Here is a 16,764-nt window from a genome sequence, read left to right as displayed (position 1 = left end):
GATAAATATGACGCCCGTCCTTCTTATCTTCTAATGGTCCTCTTACGGTTGGGGACTTTGTGATGAAGAATACCATAACCACTACTGTGGTAGCTAAGAATCTTTTCACTCCAAGGGATAACAAAATCCTTTCAAAATGGTCTGATGAGTTGGCCATTCAAGATTCCTTGGCTCTCAGTGTTCAATGTACATGCTCTGTATCCAATATGGGTCAACGCCTACTTGCTCAAACTCACCAAGTTGAATCATTGATGGCTGAGGTAGCAAAATCTTAAACAAGAAATCAGAGGGCTCAAGCACGAAAATAGAGTTACACATGCTTGCAAATAATTACTCGACGAGCATGAAAAGAGATCTCAACCAGCTACAAGAATCCAAAAAGTCGGATTCAAAGTGATCACCAGAGGTTCGTTGCTAGATTCCAAAGGCAACTGATGCCTTCCCCTTCTGGTGTTTTGTCAAGTACTGGGGTGCCACATGATCAATCTCCAGTGCCTCCCCCTTCTGGGGTATTGCCGAGTACTGAGGCTTCACATAAGCAACCTTTGTGAAGGCTTCATCCTGTTTGTTTTTTTTTTTTTTAACTCATGTGTATGCACATATTTGTAATTTCTCGAAGATATCAATATATAAGCTTTATTTCATTCAATGTATTGTGTCAAATACAATAAATCATATACTTCACTAAGATGTGGTATTTCTGGACCAAATATTAATTTATCTTTACCCTTATGAAGATAAATGATCATTCTTAGTATCTAAATCATTTGAGTATTCAACTCATAATCTTCAATCCATATGATTCTTTAATATCATAAACATCATGAATAAGATTCGTGTTGGCATATTGTTCAATCTGCAGTTCGAGACAATATTTCTCTCAACACTTTATAATCTTTCTTGACTCTTCAGGAGTCCCAATTTAATATCATCAACTCTTGCAAGAGATTTTAGTATGTTGCAACAATATCATAATGAAAGTACTCACTAAGGTAATTTATACCATCCATTGATATTGAGTACATATTTTATGCTTTATCCTTTCGGAGCTTACTTCAAGCAATTTGAATTCTTCATAGATTTTCTACACTTCATGACACATTTTCCTTTAGAATTTATACAAAGCAATTTGCTTTCATGTATATTTGATGGATTTACTTATAGAGATATAATGTGGGCGACTCGCAACCCTTCATATATAATTCTCTAATTTTTATTTTTTTTTTGAACTCGTTTACAAGAGTATAATTTCAGGTTTCAATTAGTAACCTTGTGTCATATCATGTAAGTGTATTTCACTGTATTACAAATGCCCAATGTAACCTCCTTGGTTCAACATCCTTTGGCTATTTGTATTGTATTCAAGTATATAGGTCCATTTTTCCACATTCTTACAAAATTGTAATGGAATTGCCTTTCTCCATTTTGGCTAATAATTTTGTTGACGAAAAAAAAAAGAAACGGGACTCAATATCAACACAACTCATTGATGAATTTAGTAGCTACTTGTAAAAACCAAAATTACCATTGGTTATCATCAATTATTGATCTCATATTCTCAAGTGCATGCGCATGCATAAATATATATATTTTTATATATATTTGGATATCCATTGCCTCTTCAAGGGCATTACACTGTCTCTTCCAGGACAGTCATACTTTAGAGAATGCGGATCATAACCTCTTCTTGAGCGTTATAGAGCTTGAATTGTAATCTCCACTTCCAGGAGTTGAGTCATTGGAACCTATATGTCTATCATGCTTCATGCATGAGATATCAACATTTCCATGTCTGTGGATTATCCTTTCTGGGACGTATATCCATGCAGCGACTATCATGCTTTTGGCATGCAACAGTTATACTTCGGGAATGCAATAGTTCAGTAGTACCATATTCTTCTTCTTTCAAATGACTAAACCTTTTGAGTCTAAAGGTCTGCCACGCTTCAGGCGTGCAACAGATAAATCATTTACTACCTCATTATATTGTCTAACAGGGACATTAATTCTTGTAGGCACATTTGCAGCAAGTATATGTGATTTCATCACTTTCGTTGCATCATTAAATGCATCTGGCATTTGATTTGTATATTGTTGCATCATTCAATTATTCTCACTTCGTTTTTATATTGATTGCTTCATGAATTAAAATAAGACAAATTCTTTTCGTTCTTCTGGAATGATCTTTTCTCATCATTCTTCTGGAATGATATTTTCTCATTGTTCTTCTGAAACGAAGTTATTTTCTCCCCCTAACGACGAGAAAATTGTCTTATCAAAATGACAATCCGCAAACCATGCGGTAAACATATCCTCAGTCAAGGGTTCCAAATATTGAATGATAGATGGTGTTCAACGTCAATGCCCAATCCACGATGATGCCTCATTTCAGTACGTTGTGGCGGTGCAATAGGCATAAAGATAATATAAACAAAAACTCGTAGATGTGTAATGTTTGGTTAGTGCCCAAACATGAGTTGTATTGAAAAATATTGATGGTTGGCAACATGTCTCAACCGAATTAATATTGCATCATGACATGTCACCATGTAGAAAACTTGACAATTTTGTTTTCATCAGCAGAGCGCGGGTAATCAATTTCATCCGCTTAATAAATATTTCTGCTTAACAATTTTGAGTATGGATATAAGGAACTTCTGGTCCTTATTTAATAGTTTGTAGATTGAGACTCTTATGGCTTTTATTACAATTAAGTTAAAGCACTGCGACACTTCAAACTTATTGTACTTATCAAGGAACTTTATGACCGATCAAGGGACTTCATGCCCGATCTTTTTGTATGATGGAACTTCGGGTCCAATCATTTTATATGATAAGACTCAAGAAACTGCAAGTTCTGATCTGATCAAGGAACTTCAGGTCCTGTATATACTATACTCATCGTAACAAAAGATAAGTACAATATGTAAATTAAAGCAATAGGTGGTAATTCCAATTATAATAAATAAATTGTATTTAAGTAAATAAAACTTGTAACAAGGGCTTTAATTTAGCACAATTCACATAAATCAAAACTTAAAGCAATAGGCAGTAAAATCGTCCATGATAAATAAATTGCTTTAAAGTAAATAAAACTTGTGAAAGAATTTTAAACCAACACTATTCACATAAATAAATATATATTTTTCCTTCTTTCTTTTCAGATGGTGTAACACTATCCAAAAACCTTTACCCTTTTTTTTATTATTATTATTTTTTCTTATTCATTCACCATGGCTACACCCCGGTATTAGTGCTCTCGCCCGGGGTTAGGGCCAGTCTTCACATGATTGTTCACCTCCCGCACTGCACGTTCACTTTGGATCCAAGTTTGGTGTCAGCCTGTTGTACAACCACAATAGATGGTTTCGACTTGTAGGTAACTCGCAATTTATCGCATAGCTTTTACGTGATTGTAGCACTTGAGCGTACATATTTATACTCAGCCTGTCGTACAGGTCACACTAGGCGACTCCGACTCATGTGCTAACCTAGATTAATGAGTTATAGATCCAGTTGTACAGGTCACGTTAGATGACTCCGACTGACATACTATTTTATATTGGTTTGACACCTGGCTTACATTTGTTATTGCTAAGATATTGTGACATGGCATACCTCAATTTTCGCTGCTCTTGGGCATTGGTTTTTATACCTACGTAGTAGTATTATTTTCTAAAAACTATGCGTGTTTTATGGCGAGGGGTTATAACGCTTTTAAAAGGTTTTTATTAAAACTTTATTTTTAGGCCTACTCACCCTTATTTTTCGCCCATCTAGGTGTCAATAGTAGAGTTTTCGTACCGACGAGGATTATTGGCAAATCTTGATGTAGGCGATTATCATCGATGATATAATTCTCACCCTATTTTACTGTACTGTACTTATGCTCTATTATCACGTGCGAATTGATTTCATTCCCGCTCACTACACTTTATGGCTTTGTCACCTTCTTGGTGTTGACCAGTACAGCTCGATTCGGAGTCCTAATTGACATTTCGGATCAGGGTGTGTCACAAACTCAAAGAGCATTATTATAGTATAAAACTTAGGCCAAATGTGTAACATTTAGGCACCACCACTGACTAAATAATATTGTTGTGCAAAACTAACATAATACTACAACTGCAGAATAAGAATAAGTCACAAAAATACATGACAATAAGAGAAAGTAAAAAATAAAGCAAATTGAAAGCAAACCAAATAACCTCAACTAATTGAACATCTAATTTCTGTAAATCCAAAACTAATAGCTCATTATACATACTTGCCAAGTTATTACAATAAACCACAACAATACATAAAAAGCTTTACAACACATTCTAATTAAAATCTAAGGAAAAAAAAAAGTTAAGTTTTTTCCATTTTAAAATCGAAGAAACAAAACCCACATATTAAAATAACCATGTGAATCTTACCCCCAAATGTTTCATAAGCACAGAAACTATCTAAGATGTTGTTCTCCCTTTGCAAATGCAACTTGCAAAACAAATCAAGCAACAAAAAAAAAAAAAAAAAAAAAAAAAAGAACCGAAAGGGTAAGTAACAAAGCTCAAAAACCCTAGCACAAAAATGTCATAAACAGGATAAAAATGGCCAAACAAACATATAAACTCTGCCACTAACCTTCTTAGCACAAATCAGAATCCCAAACAAAGGCAAAATCCCAAATCAGTTTAAAAGAAAATTACTCCAAACAACTGATATCACAATGAAAGAAATCTAAAGTCTTGCCCTTTTTGCTGCCATTTTTTTCAACGATGAAAAACCTGACAACAACACAAGAAAAGACCATGACGGTTGAACAAAAAATTTGTGAGCAGCGGAATAAAAATTGAATGGCAAAACAAAATGATCTTTGAGAACGACACAGAAGGACAGAGAAGAAAGCGAGAGTAAGAAGAGAAATTAAAAGCCAGTAAACAAAAAGCAAACAAACACAAGAGAGAATGCATCACTCATCGACACCTGGCAACTATGATACACATCTTTCCACAAAAAATAATTCAAAAACACAACCAACAAAGCATCTGAAACATGTAGGAAAAAAAGGATAGAAAAGGAGAGAAAAAGAGAGAAACAAAAGTTGAGAATGGAGAGAGAGAGAGAAACAAATGGAAAGAAAAGGGAAAAATAAATGGACCGTAAGGACTGAAAAAAAAGGCACAACCAACATCAATTGGGAAGGGCACTTTCGGCATTTTACTATTAATAAACAATAACATCGAGTTTGGGTTTTAGTATATAGATAATGTGTAGAACACATGTAAGAGCAGCTCCAGCGGGAGCAATTGCTCGATGGACAGGCTTCAGCATAGGGCCTGATTGCCTGAGGGAGGAAGTCCAACGTTGGCTAGCGAGGGAGCCCGAGCAGGCCCGAGCGCCAGACCTATGGATTTGTGCTGGGGCGAGCACTTGAGGTGAGTCTAACGTCAGCTAAAATCAGATGCCTGTTTTTATTTTTTTCTGTCAGGAGACCACATAGCCCTCCTATTCCAGCGAACTCCAAACCACCATCACAACCTCACCATCTTTGTGAGTTTCACGAAACCAGGAAACGGGGGGAAAATCCCTGAGCTCCCTCAATCTCTCTGCCCATAACCCTCATTGTCTCTTTATATCCCTACAAACACAGAGACACTGACAACCACCATCTCGCCGTCCTAACTAACTTCACGCCACGAACGACCACCTACACACTCTCTGAAACTATTTTCTCTTCACTATCTCTGCAACCCTCATCTTTGTGGTGCACAAATCGCTAAGCCGAGAGAGCTTCGGCGAAACATCATTTTTCCGAGCAAGGTAGGGCCTCGAAAATATCATAGGATTTTACTTTTGCGACTTGATTTCATTCCAAAACATGTATGTGAAATTTGGGTGCCCTTTGGTATAGTTTCAACGTGAGAGAATTTATTCCCAGAAAAAAAATACTATTATTTTATTACCTATTGCTAGGGCTATTGAAGTGCAAAGGTGGACTGTTTATTAAGGGTAGTTACTGTTCACTGGGTGGATAGCATAGTATATTGAATGGGGAGAGGGTTTCCAAGCTGGGACTGCTCTAAAGAAACATTTCTAAACGGGCTCTTAAACTATTGTAAAATTAAAGGTCCATTGGGCCAACGTAGAAAGGCCATTACTATTTTCAGTCCAAAAACGACCTCTGGAACTCGCTTCCCCTCTCTCTCTGATCTCACTCTCCTCTTCCTCCTCACCCCGGAATCGTTTGCAATCTGTCGCTGAAAGGTATGAAAATTTCTGTATTTTGAATTTTCTTTCAAGTGCGATTGATATATTTGATTGGATTTCTTCAAGGGCATGTCAGTGTCAGTAAACTGGTTTTGCTTGCGATTTCTTGATAATTTGCTTGATTTGCACTGAGATTTGGTACTTGGTGATGATTTTTGTATGGGATTTAGTTCTGTTCACTGATTCCTCATGGATTTTATGAATTTTGCTTCAATCGGGGAAGTGGGATTTTTTCGTATTCGATCGATGTATGGAAGAAATTGGTGATTGGGGTTTAGAAAAAAATTGATGATTGAAGCTCTTGGTGTCCGCTTCTAATCGACACGGCCATGGCCAAAAGGATCTTGGGTAATTTGATTTTGTTGAGAGGGGTTGAAAGTTGACACATTTGGATGTATTGACTATGGCCATAAGGCATATCTCAACTTCCTGACATGCACTCAAGCTCTGTGCCTCGAGTCCTTCACCTGTGTGAGCTCCCTTGTCATATCACCGTTGGCAAATATTAAATGTCTAGATATCCATTACTACTTCTTGTGCCAAAGTTTGTTTTTTTATTTTTCTGATTCGTACTGTGCGCGTTTGGATGACGACTTTTAAAGTTTTATAGAACCTAGGTTAAATTAGTTACGAAAGCACTACAAAAATTGTGTGGATGGACTTTTAAAAGGACGTGATGCTATACATTTGCAGTGCATTTGTAATGTTCTAGAGTAGATGTTGTACATTTGCAGTGCAATTTTGGTGTTCTACAGTAGCTTTGTAGTATTTGAGCAGTTCATTGGTAGTCGTCTTGTAGTGCTGTTTTAAGAATAGAGTTCAATGTTTTTTGGGACTTTGAAAGTACCCCATCTAAACATGGCATAAGGAATTGATAAATGCATTAGGTCAGATCCATTTTGCAAAAGAAAACTTATATAAGAAAGCTCTTCCTTCAGGAAACAAGACCTTAGAGGCATAGACTACTCCGTAGCAAAAAGTGGAGTGATAAATTACCATCCATAGTATTAGGTTCTAATCTTGTATGTCCTATATTCAAAAGGACAATAAGGTATGTCCATATGTCATGGAATTACGATGCTATTTATATTTACCAGTGTTTTAAAAAACTATTTTTAAGACTCGCCTAGGTGGTTTTTGGGGTGGGGATATGAAGAAAACGCCTCTGCCCAGCGAGAGTAGCCTATAAACTCGCCTAGACGTGTGCGAGGTCACCGCCTAGGCGCCTGTGGTGTTTTGCTGGGGTTAGATTTTATTTTATTTTATTTTTTCATTCTGGGCAGGTTTTTTAATTAAAACTCAAAAACTCAGTCTGAAACTCGTTTTGGGCAGGGTTCCTCGATGCTGAAAAAGGAGCAGCCTTGCACACAGAATCGCAGACCAGCACCACCGAGCCCCGACGCCCCTCTTCGGTCTCTTCTCCCACCTTCAGCAACGTCTCTTCTCCCATCTTCGGTCTAACCTGTCAATCTCCCACAAGTTGACAATAAATTTGTACTTTAGGTTAGGGTTTCTCACCTATTGTTGATTATTCTTCTTCAAACGACTCTCTATGTTTGAAATTGTGCCTTATTCAAACTGCATTCTCGGTCGCAAGCAAAGGAAACCTCTAATTAATAATCATATGTTCCAAAATTTTGATTTGGTCATGGTTTCTCACCTATAGGCAATATGTTCGAAATTTATTTGCAATTTTGATGGGTTGTTTACTTCTTTTTAATTCATCATCTGTTTACTTCTATTATTTTCAATTCATCATACATATTGTATTAATAGTTATAGGTACAGTGAGGCAATGCCTCATGCCTTGAGGCTTTCGCCGAGGCGGGGCTATCCATGAAACACCTTGACTTTTTAAAAAATTGATATTTACTTGAAGGTAATTAAACGTGTCTAAAAAGCTGCTTGTGGAAAGCCATGTCCTGAGAAATTGCCTTGTAGGCTTATAAGATTGGTGGATTGGGTTTTGTTTGAATTGTTCTATTGAACTAATTGATGAGAAACTGAACTGGGTTGTGTTCACACTTTTTATTAAAAATATGGACCAACCAATTGGTTAAGCGAACTTTCCTTGCAAGAGAAGAGAAACCATGAACAGTGAATTGATGCCCATAGCGGATCAACCTGACTTTTTGGGGTGTTTTTCTTTTATGTTATTGGAAATCTTATTGCGAAGGTGGATGAATGTATATTGATTTGTGTTATTTGGTTTATCCTTACTACAGAGTAGTGTTTTCTTACTTTTTAACTTGTTCTTATGTTTATAGTTGTGTAGTTTGTTTAATTATGTGAAAACATACATTATTAGTCACGTAAAAGAATTAAGAGAAAAGAAATCAGCTTTGGTGGGTATTTAGTTTCTTTTTGAAAAAAAAAGCTGTATGTTATAAGTGTTTTTCAAATGAAAACTAAAGCTCAAAGTCAAAACAGTAAAATGACAAAAAAATGGGCATCAAACCAGGCCTAAAATTTGAGTTTATTTTTTTATATTTTTTATTTTTTGTAATTTTGTACAGAAACCTTCAAACTTCTCAGTCTCAGCTCAGATCACCATGCCTCCAGCTGGCCCTCGATCTGGTGATGCAATCTTCGCCAACATTGAACGCGTGGTAAGTGAAACCCTAACTCGCCTTGTCTTAACTTTTCAATTTTTTCTCAGCATCCTAACATGTTTTAAATAACTAAATTATTTCTTTATTCTTTTAATTTGGAAATTGAAATGGTTTCAGAATGCGGAGTTATTTACGTTGACGTATGGGGCAATTGTGCGCCAGCTGCTCACGGATCTTGAGGAGGTTGAAGAGGTTAACAAGCAGCTTGATCAAATGTAATTCCTTTTTCTCTTCTTTAATCCTCTATATCCAAATTTGATGTTACATTTCTTTCTTTTTTCTATGAGATTTATGCCTTTCTTAGAAGTTTAGTTCTAGCATTTAAATTATATGGAAGTATGTGCTTGCATGCATCGGTAACTATCTTGGTTTCTTGGTTTTCTCGTTCTTGTACGATTCTGTTTATGGCTGTTAATTTATGTCAATCTTTGATTTGAACTATACATGTGTTGCAACGATGACAATTTGGCTACATTGAATGTTTGATGGCCAGTAACCATAACTATTGATATAAATGTAGTTAATTTTGCAGTTTAGCTGATAACACGACAATTTATTGCATCTCAGGGGCTATAATATCGGCATTCGATTAATTGATGAGTTTCTAGCAAAATCTAATGTATCTAGATGTGTTGACTTCAAGGAGACAGCTGAAGTAATTGCAAAGGTTTGTCATTAACATCTGTTTCCTTTTAAATTTGAATATTCTGTGGATCTTAATTGTTCTAAAACCTGGTACTTGTTTCTTTTGTGCTGAACTTTGTTATGTGCTGTACATTTCACTTCAATCTACCGCCTGATGCATGGTAGTTATCGAAGCTTCTATTACTTCCCATAGTATACCAATATCTTTCACCAAATATTGGTGCAAATGTAATCCACATATTCTATCTTCTCCCTTCTTGAGGATGACAATGGAGGTTTGTTAGTGAAAACCATGATTTGGATCATGGTAAATGGCTAATATATCTGATTGATACTTGTCAAAATGCTAAATGCTGAATCCAGTCCACTGATTGTGCAACAAAGCATATTAGTAGCCCTAACAATATTGAATTTAGAATCATTAGGAAGTGGATTTAAGGGTAGTCTATCCGTTTGTTTGGGTTTGAGGCTCTGTCTTGTGATGGAAAAATGGTAATGGGACTGGGTTGTGATTTGTGAGTACATGTATTGCCTTCCACAAGACAGTTACTCAAGTGTTTGCTGCACTCTTTTCATGCTTCGCTGGACCTAGAATGTTCATTTTTGCTGTGTTTTTAATTGCCACAAACTTCCAGACGAAGATATGAAGTAGTTTTTTGTCATAATAGCTCCATCGATATTTTTTTCTACAGGTTGGTTTCAAAATGTTCTTGGGGGTCACCGCATCTGTTACAAATTGGGATGCTGATGGAACATGTTGCAGTATTGTTCTGGAGGACAATCCTCTGGTAGACTTTGTTGAGCTTCCTGATACTTGCCAAGGTCTTTACTATTGCAATATCTTAAGTGGAGTTGTAAGAGGGGCCTTAGAAATGGTGAGTTGTACTTGTAACCTCTTCTACTGCACTGCTTTGAAATATTCCCCCTTTATGTGATTTATGGTTTTCCCTTTTTTCCACTGCAATTATGTGCTTATATAACGGAAGACAACTTCTTACTCGTATACATGCCTCGTTGATACTGGATTCTATCGTTGATATTGGATTTTATTTTTACTCCCATAGAGAATAACACGGATGGTTTTGGTTTTATTCCTTTTATTAAAAGTATTAGTTACAGCACTTGCAACTGAGAAAGCTACCTCGCTGCTAGTAAACTCGTTATCTATCTATTTATATTTATATATTTTCAAACCCTGCTGTAGTTATTTCTTACACAATGTATTCGTATAAATTTTTCCATTGCTTCGCCAATGGAAGGGTCCCTATTTTCTATTCCCTTAAGCACGTTTAATCGATATATCAAAGAAGACTTGTATCGCTGTAGAGTGAGGGTATCCACATGGTAAGGCTAAAAGTTACTTCCTGATTGGAATATAGGGGTTTTGAAGGTTCTATTAAAACCTAAAAATGTGAAAGGGTGGTGGAGGGTCTATTTTGTCTTCAGACATACTTGAATTTTCTCTGCGTCTTTACTCTTTCTCTTGCCTTGCCTTACAGTTACCTTGATTCTGTGGTCAGGTATCGATGAAGACTGAAATCAGTTGGATCCGTGATATGCTTCGAGGAGATGATGCATTCGAGTTGCAAGTTAAGCTCCTCAAGCAAATTCCAGAAGAGTACCCGTACAAAGATGATGAGTAAAATGCTTGCACAGCGTAACCTGAGATGTAAACTGTTTTATTCCTTGAAATCAAATGTTATATATTTAGTATGCATTCGCGGGCACATTGAATCGACAACCGTGTCTTTATTTACCCTCCGTTAGGTTTTACCATTCCGATGAACCATGGAAACGACTAAATGTGCAATTTGCATGTTTTGTGACCCTCAACCATATTTTTCTTTCATGTAATGGGTTGTGAGAAAAACATATATGTTTTCAAGAAGGTGTATTGTAACGTGAACTAACAATGCATTATTTTACCGAACCAGAAAGTTTGTCATCAATCCTCCAAGACTAATCTGCTCCTTTTTTCTTATATTATTCTACAACATGAAAAGACAGGAGGGGAGTTTGAACGCTAGACGCACTAGGTTGAAAAGAAAGATTTTAACTATCAAGACAATCAATTGCTTGCCAATTAGCCTTGTTAACCTAATGGTCACTGTCAATTTGCTTTTGAATTAATTTGGGACTAGAGCTATTTTTTATTTTAATTTTTTTTAATACCTTCGATATTATCTACGCTAATGAGTGAGGGAGTGGGCTAAACCACATAATGGACTAGTCATAATAATTTAGTCCGAATTCGCCAATTTAGTCCGAATTCACCTTTAGCGAGAATAAATACAAAGTCATTTAAAATCTTTGAGAATTAAGAAAGCAAATACTACCTATAAATACGCAATAAGAACTCTTGTCAAAAACATAATGACTCGTATAAAGTGTATACGAGGGGAAGAAAGAGATGTTTTATGGTTATTATTTTTCACTTGTCTATCTCTCCTTCGACTTCCCTCCTTCCTATAATTTGCGTCTTTGCTCACTTGGAATCATCCTTAGCGCTAATTCTAGTTAACGACATTGACTTATGAGCCATTGTGTTCTTGATAAGAAGTCTTATTGTCGGAGCCAAGGCTGCTGTAGACCCCAGTAACTGATAAAATCCTCCCTTTATAATTTCGTTTGACTCTTATACTAGCTAAATACAAATGAAATAGGGAGACCTTTAATTTGTATTTTAAATTGACACCAAACAAAACTATGTCGTTTGTGTTCTGTTTCACTTGAAAAAAAGGTTTAGCAAACTAGTTCTCAAACAAGATGAAGACTAGTCGAACACGCAAACGTCTTCTCTGTCTAGATTTCATATCTCCTAATTAATTCATGCTTCTCTGGTGTTCAAGTTTGGTCAGCACCCTTTATCACACTTGGTTGTACACAAAATTCCAGTCATATCAGTATTTTTTCTCATCCTAAGTTTATTGAGATTTTTAGTGTTTGCATATTGGTTTATTGATTTCGAATGAATTTTTTGCAAATATATGTATAAATTGGCAATTATAAGAAATGTATGATCAATTTTTGGAAGTTTTTATTTTATGACTCCATTGTTATAAATTTCTGACTCTGCTACTAATTGTGTACGTATCAGTATAATTCGGCTTTCTTAACTCTTGAAGATTCTAAATCATTTCATATGTCAGTGACATTATAAAATGGGTGTGCTATCCACACAACTCTTTTTACTTCTTACATACCTATTGTTAATTTCTGTCATTTGATATTCTTTAATTTATTCGATCTAAAAACAAAAAATTAAAAAAAATATAAGATGTAAAAATGGGTGTGCTCTATAAAATTTGTTTATGTAGGTTCATATTCATTTTCATTGTTGCAGGTTTGCTGCCATTGGTGGTGAAGTCAGACTCGTTGAATGCTGTCAGGTTTGCTGCCATTGGTGGTGGTGTAGTCAGACTCCTTGATGCTGACACATTGGTACCACAAGAGGATGAATGCCTGGCAAACGAGGGATCCCACGTCCATGTTGTTTTCTGTCTTGTCCAAGCACCGTCAGCTTGTGCTTCGACATGCTCCTTGGACCACTAATTAGGTGGCTCGTCGGATTGCACGCTATAGTACTTGGTGGTTTTTCCTTGTGGCACGTCATCTTGATTATATATTCCTTTTCTTTGCTGTGTTGACGTGTTTTACAGTAAATAAGCAAGATAGTAGGTTAAACCTCATAATAAATCATAAGAAATCACTATTCTTACGGGTTAAGTCTCCACCAATAAAGGGCATAGGGGAAGAAGCACTCTCCTAAGAATCAACACATGGAAACTTTGTTATAAATTATCCTTTTTTCTTATTAGGATCATGATGAAATTTTGAATACTTGAACCGTCGATTCTGGTTGGTAGCAATAATATGGTTCAAATTCGTCTTTGGTGAAAATCGAACCTCAGACCTCTCACTTACAAGTGAAGAGAAATTTCACTAGATTGTAGTACTAAGCGGCGGCATACATCCATTTCGGTAATATCACTAAACCGTAGTACTAAATGGTGACATACGTCCATTTTGAACATCTCTTTCTTCAAACGGGACCAGCTGGTGGCAATGACGTAGTTGGGAATTATTCGATGGGTGCGCTAAGCTAAAATTAATACTACGAAATCAATTTTTTTAATTTTTTTTTTGAATAAACGATATTATTTACACTAAAGGGGAGGGGTGAGCTTAAGCTTCACAATGAGCTAGCAATAATGTGGTTCAACTTCGCTTTTGGCGAGCATGAAACCTACGACCTCTCACTTACAAGTGAAGAGGAAGACCAATAGCCCGTAGTATTAAGTGACCAAATTTTTAATCTTTTGTTGCCCAAATAAAGTTATCTTTATATATAAAGCCAACAACCCATTTCGAGGTAACAAGCTTCACCAAATATTTGTGGACAAAAATGACCCCAAAACAAAAAAAATTCAAAAGCAACCCAAAATAATGCACCAAATAATGTAGGGGTATTTTCATCATTTTAACAGTGTTTTTTTAATAATTAATTCTTTTTGTACATTTTTTTTAATTAGTAACTCATAATAGGCTAGCAATAATGTGATTCAATCAGTTGTTCATTAAATATTATTTTCTCTATTTTTAAACACGTTCAAAACATATTAAGAGGCGTGTAATGCAAGTTATAAAAAAAGTCTTTCGCATGTGCACAATAATGTAATTAAATTAGTTGTCAAATCTTTATCTATCTATAATATATAAAGCCAATGGAAAAGTGAATAGTGAGTTGGTGTCACCAAGCTTCAACAAAAAATTTGGACAAACATGCCCCCATGACAAAAAAAACTTCAAAGGCGTCCCAAAATAATGCGTAAGGTAGGGGCATTTTCATTTTAGCATTATTTTTTTAATAATTAATTTTTTTTTGTGCCTTTTTTTAAGAGAATGGAAAAGGTGAATAGTATTTTGGTGTCACCAAGTTTCAACAAAAATATTTAGACAAAAATGTCTCCAAGACAAAAAACTTCAAGGGCATCCCAAAATAATGCATCAAATAAGGCATAGGCATTTTTGTCATTTTAATAGTATTTTTTAATAATTAAGTATTTTCTGTGTTTTTTTTAATTAGTGCCTCACAATAGACTAGTAATAATGTAATTCAATTTCTCTATTTTTAAACACGTTCAAAACATTTTAAGATGTGTGTAATGCTGGTTATAAAAGAAAGAGAGAAAAAAAAAAAAGGTCTTTCATGAATAATAATGTGATTAAATTAGTTGCCAAATGATTTTTATTTTTATTTTTAAACAAACGATATTATCTACACTAAGAGGGAGGAGGTGGGCTTAGCCTCATAATAAGCTAGCAATAATATGATTCAATCAATTGTTTATTAAATATTATTTTCTCTATTTTTAAACACGTTCAAAACATCTCAAGAGGCGTGTAATGCCGGTTATAAAAAAAGTCTTTCTCACACATGGATAATAATGTGATTAAATTAGTTGCCAAATGGATTTTTTTTTTAAACAAATGATATTATCTACACTAAGGGGGAGGGGGTGAGCTTAGCCTCACAATGGGCTAGCAATAATGTGATTCAATCAATTGTTTATTAAATATTATTTTCTCTATTCTTAATGTAAATTCTATAGAGACTGATTTTATTATGTGAATTCAACTGCTTTAATTGATTTACGAGGGCTTTCTTTTAGCATAATCTAAGATTATTCATTTACTTCAAATGTTTGACTTTCCTTTTGTCAATTTACGCTAAATACATTTAAAACGTGTAAGTTGCACATAGCACGCCGTGATTTAAAAAATACCTTCTACATGCACTCACGTGCATGCATGAAGGCTAGTTATATATAAAGCCAACAACCCCTTTTGGGGTTACAAGCTTCACCAAAAAAATTTGGACAAAAATGCTTTTTTTTTTTTTTTTGAACAAACGATATTATCTACACTAAGGGGGATGAGGTGGGCTTAGCCTTACAATGTGCTATCAATAATGTGATTCAATCAGTTGCTTATTAAATATTATTTTCTCTATTCTTAATATAAATTCAATAGAATGCAGATGGAAATTGAAAGATCGATTTTATTATGTGAATTCAACTGCTTTTATTGGTTTGTGAGGGTTTTTTCTAGCGTGATCTAAGATTCATTTACTTCAAATATTTGACTTTCCTTTTGTCAATTCACGCATATAAATACATTTAAAACATGTAAGTCGCATGTAGCACGCCGTAATTCAAAAAATGTCTTCTGCACGTGCATGAAGGCTAGTATAATATTAAAAACTTGAATGTAATAATTTGAAGCAAGAATTTTATGCTATGTTTTCTAGGCTTCAAGTCTTCGAAACTATCATGTGAGTAAAATAAGGAACCATTTGTGATATGGAAGTTTTAATTTATTACTATTAAAATATAATATTAGTTAAAGTAATGAGTTTATTTAACATTTATTATCTCCATTTTCCTCAAAAGTAGTCTTAATATTCAAAGTTTTCATTTGCTAAGTGGAATATGACAATTAAAAATCATAAAATAGACCAAAAGATTATTAATTTTAAGCTTGAAGAACCAAAACTCTCCCTATGTTATATCCTAGGGGAGCCTTGTACTTGGCTCCATCAGTGGCTGGTGGCTTCACTACGACAGTCCACTATTTCAAAGGCTGCGAAGACTTATAGAGGCCTTTCAGCCTCCCCCTGGTCATAATCGTGTGATTCACCAGCACCAAAAATTGAACCTGGAATGTGTTGTGTGGAATACAGATCTAGAATTTGTCTCTATTCACTGGACCACCCTTTGGTGGTTGTCCATTTTGAACCTCTGAAAGACAACATTTCTAAATTTCTAATTCTACCTATGTGCGTGTGTGACTTGCTGTTTTGTTTAATAACTTCTCTAAGTGGTGGCCCTTAAGTTCAGCAAGCATGGATAGGATTTATGCAATTGACATGGGTCTCGGTGGCCTCCATATAAAACGAGGGACAAAGAACAAAGGAACCCTAGTTAGACAAAGAAAAGACTTAAATTTTGCAGTACGCTTGCAACTCAACTTTAATCTTTTTTTTCTTGGAATAAAAATATCGTCACTTTATACTTTAAAATCCAATTTTCGCTCCATTATAGAGAAATTCCGTTGATTCAGTCAAAAGGTCGTCAAATATGCTAAGGTGAAAGAAACATTGCTTATGTGGCCTTTATTTGACAAAAAACTAAAGGCTATTTTGATCAAGTAGACAAATCTCCCTCCTTCCTAAAGAACCCACAAATTTGAGTCC

General features: G+C 35.2%; 1 protein-coding gene across 4 annotated transcripts; it reads left to right on the top strand.

Moving 5' to 3' along the window:
- The first annotated feature begins 6,112 nt into the window (after positions 1–6,112).
- LOC103967353 (trafficking protein particle complex subunit 3) lies at positions 6,113–11,458 on the top strand. 4 transcript variants are annotated; one of them, XM_018652370.2, is made up of 7 exons: positions 6,113–6,249; positions 7,585–7,755; positions 8,769–8,861; positions 8,982–9,079; positions 9,432–9,531; positions 10,202–10,384; positions 11,030–11,458. In XM_018652370.2, exons 3-7 carry the CDS (start codon positions 8,805–8,807, stop codon positions 11,150–11,152), a joined length of 561 nt encoding a protein of 186 aa, XP_018507886.1. In that variant the 5' UTR covers positions 6,113–6,249; positions 7,585–7,755; positions 8,769–8,804; the 3' UTR covers positions 11,153–11,458. The 4 variants fall into 4 exon arrangements, with proteins under 4 accessions (XP_018507886.1, XP_009378886.1, XP_048420236.1 ...); XM_048564279.1 differs by lacking the exon at positions 6,113–6,249 and adding an exon at positions 6,377–6,723; XM_018652375.2 differs by lacking the exon at positions 6,113–6,249 and adding an exon at positions 7,377–7,496.
- Positions 11,459–16,764: the final 5,306 nt, after the last annotated feature.

Source organism: the organism of the source record quoted next, unplaced genomic scaffold, assembly GCF_019419815.1.
Source record: "Pyrus x bretschneideri cultivar Hongxiangsu unplaced genomic scaffold, Pyrus_bretschneideri_v1 Contig38, whole genome shotgun sequence".
In the NCBI taxonomy this organism is placed as follows: Eukaryota; Viridiplantae; Streptophyta; class Magnoliopsida; order Rosales; family Rosaceae; genus Pyrus; species Pyrus x bretschneideri.
The sequence above is the reverse complement of the archived record's forward strand: the minus strand, read 5'-3'. Positions and strand labels throughout refer to the sequence as shown.

What these genes read in the sequence shown, in the direction of transcription:
- LOC103967353 (XM_009380611.3), top strand. Translation starts at nt 8,805, where the DNA reads ATGCCTCCAGCTGGCCCTCGATCTGGTGATGCAATCTTCGCCAACATT. An exon ending in AACAAGCAGCTTGATCAAAT is followed by an intron (nt 9,080 to 9,431) that starts GTAATTCCTTTT and finishes ATTGCATCTCAG; the next exon opens with GGGCTATAATATCGGCATTC. An exon ending in CAGCTGAAGTAATTGCAAAG is followed by an intron (nt 9,532 to 10,201) that starts GTTTGTCATTAA and finishes TTTTTTCTACAG; the next exon opens with GTTGGTTTCAAAATGTTCTT.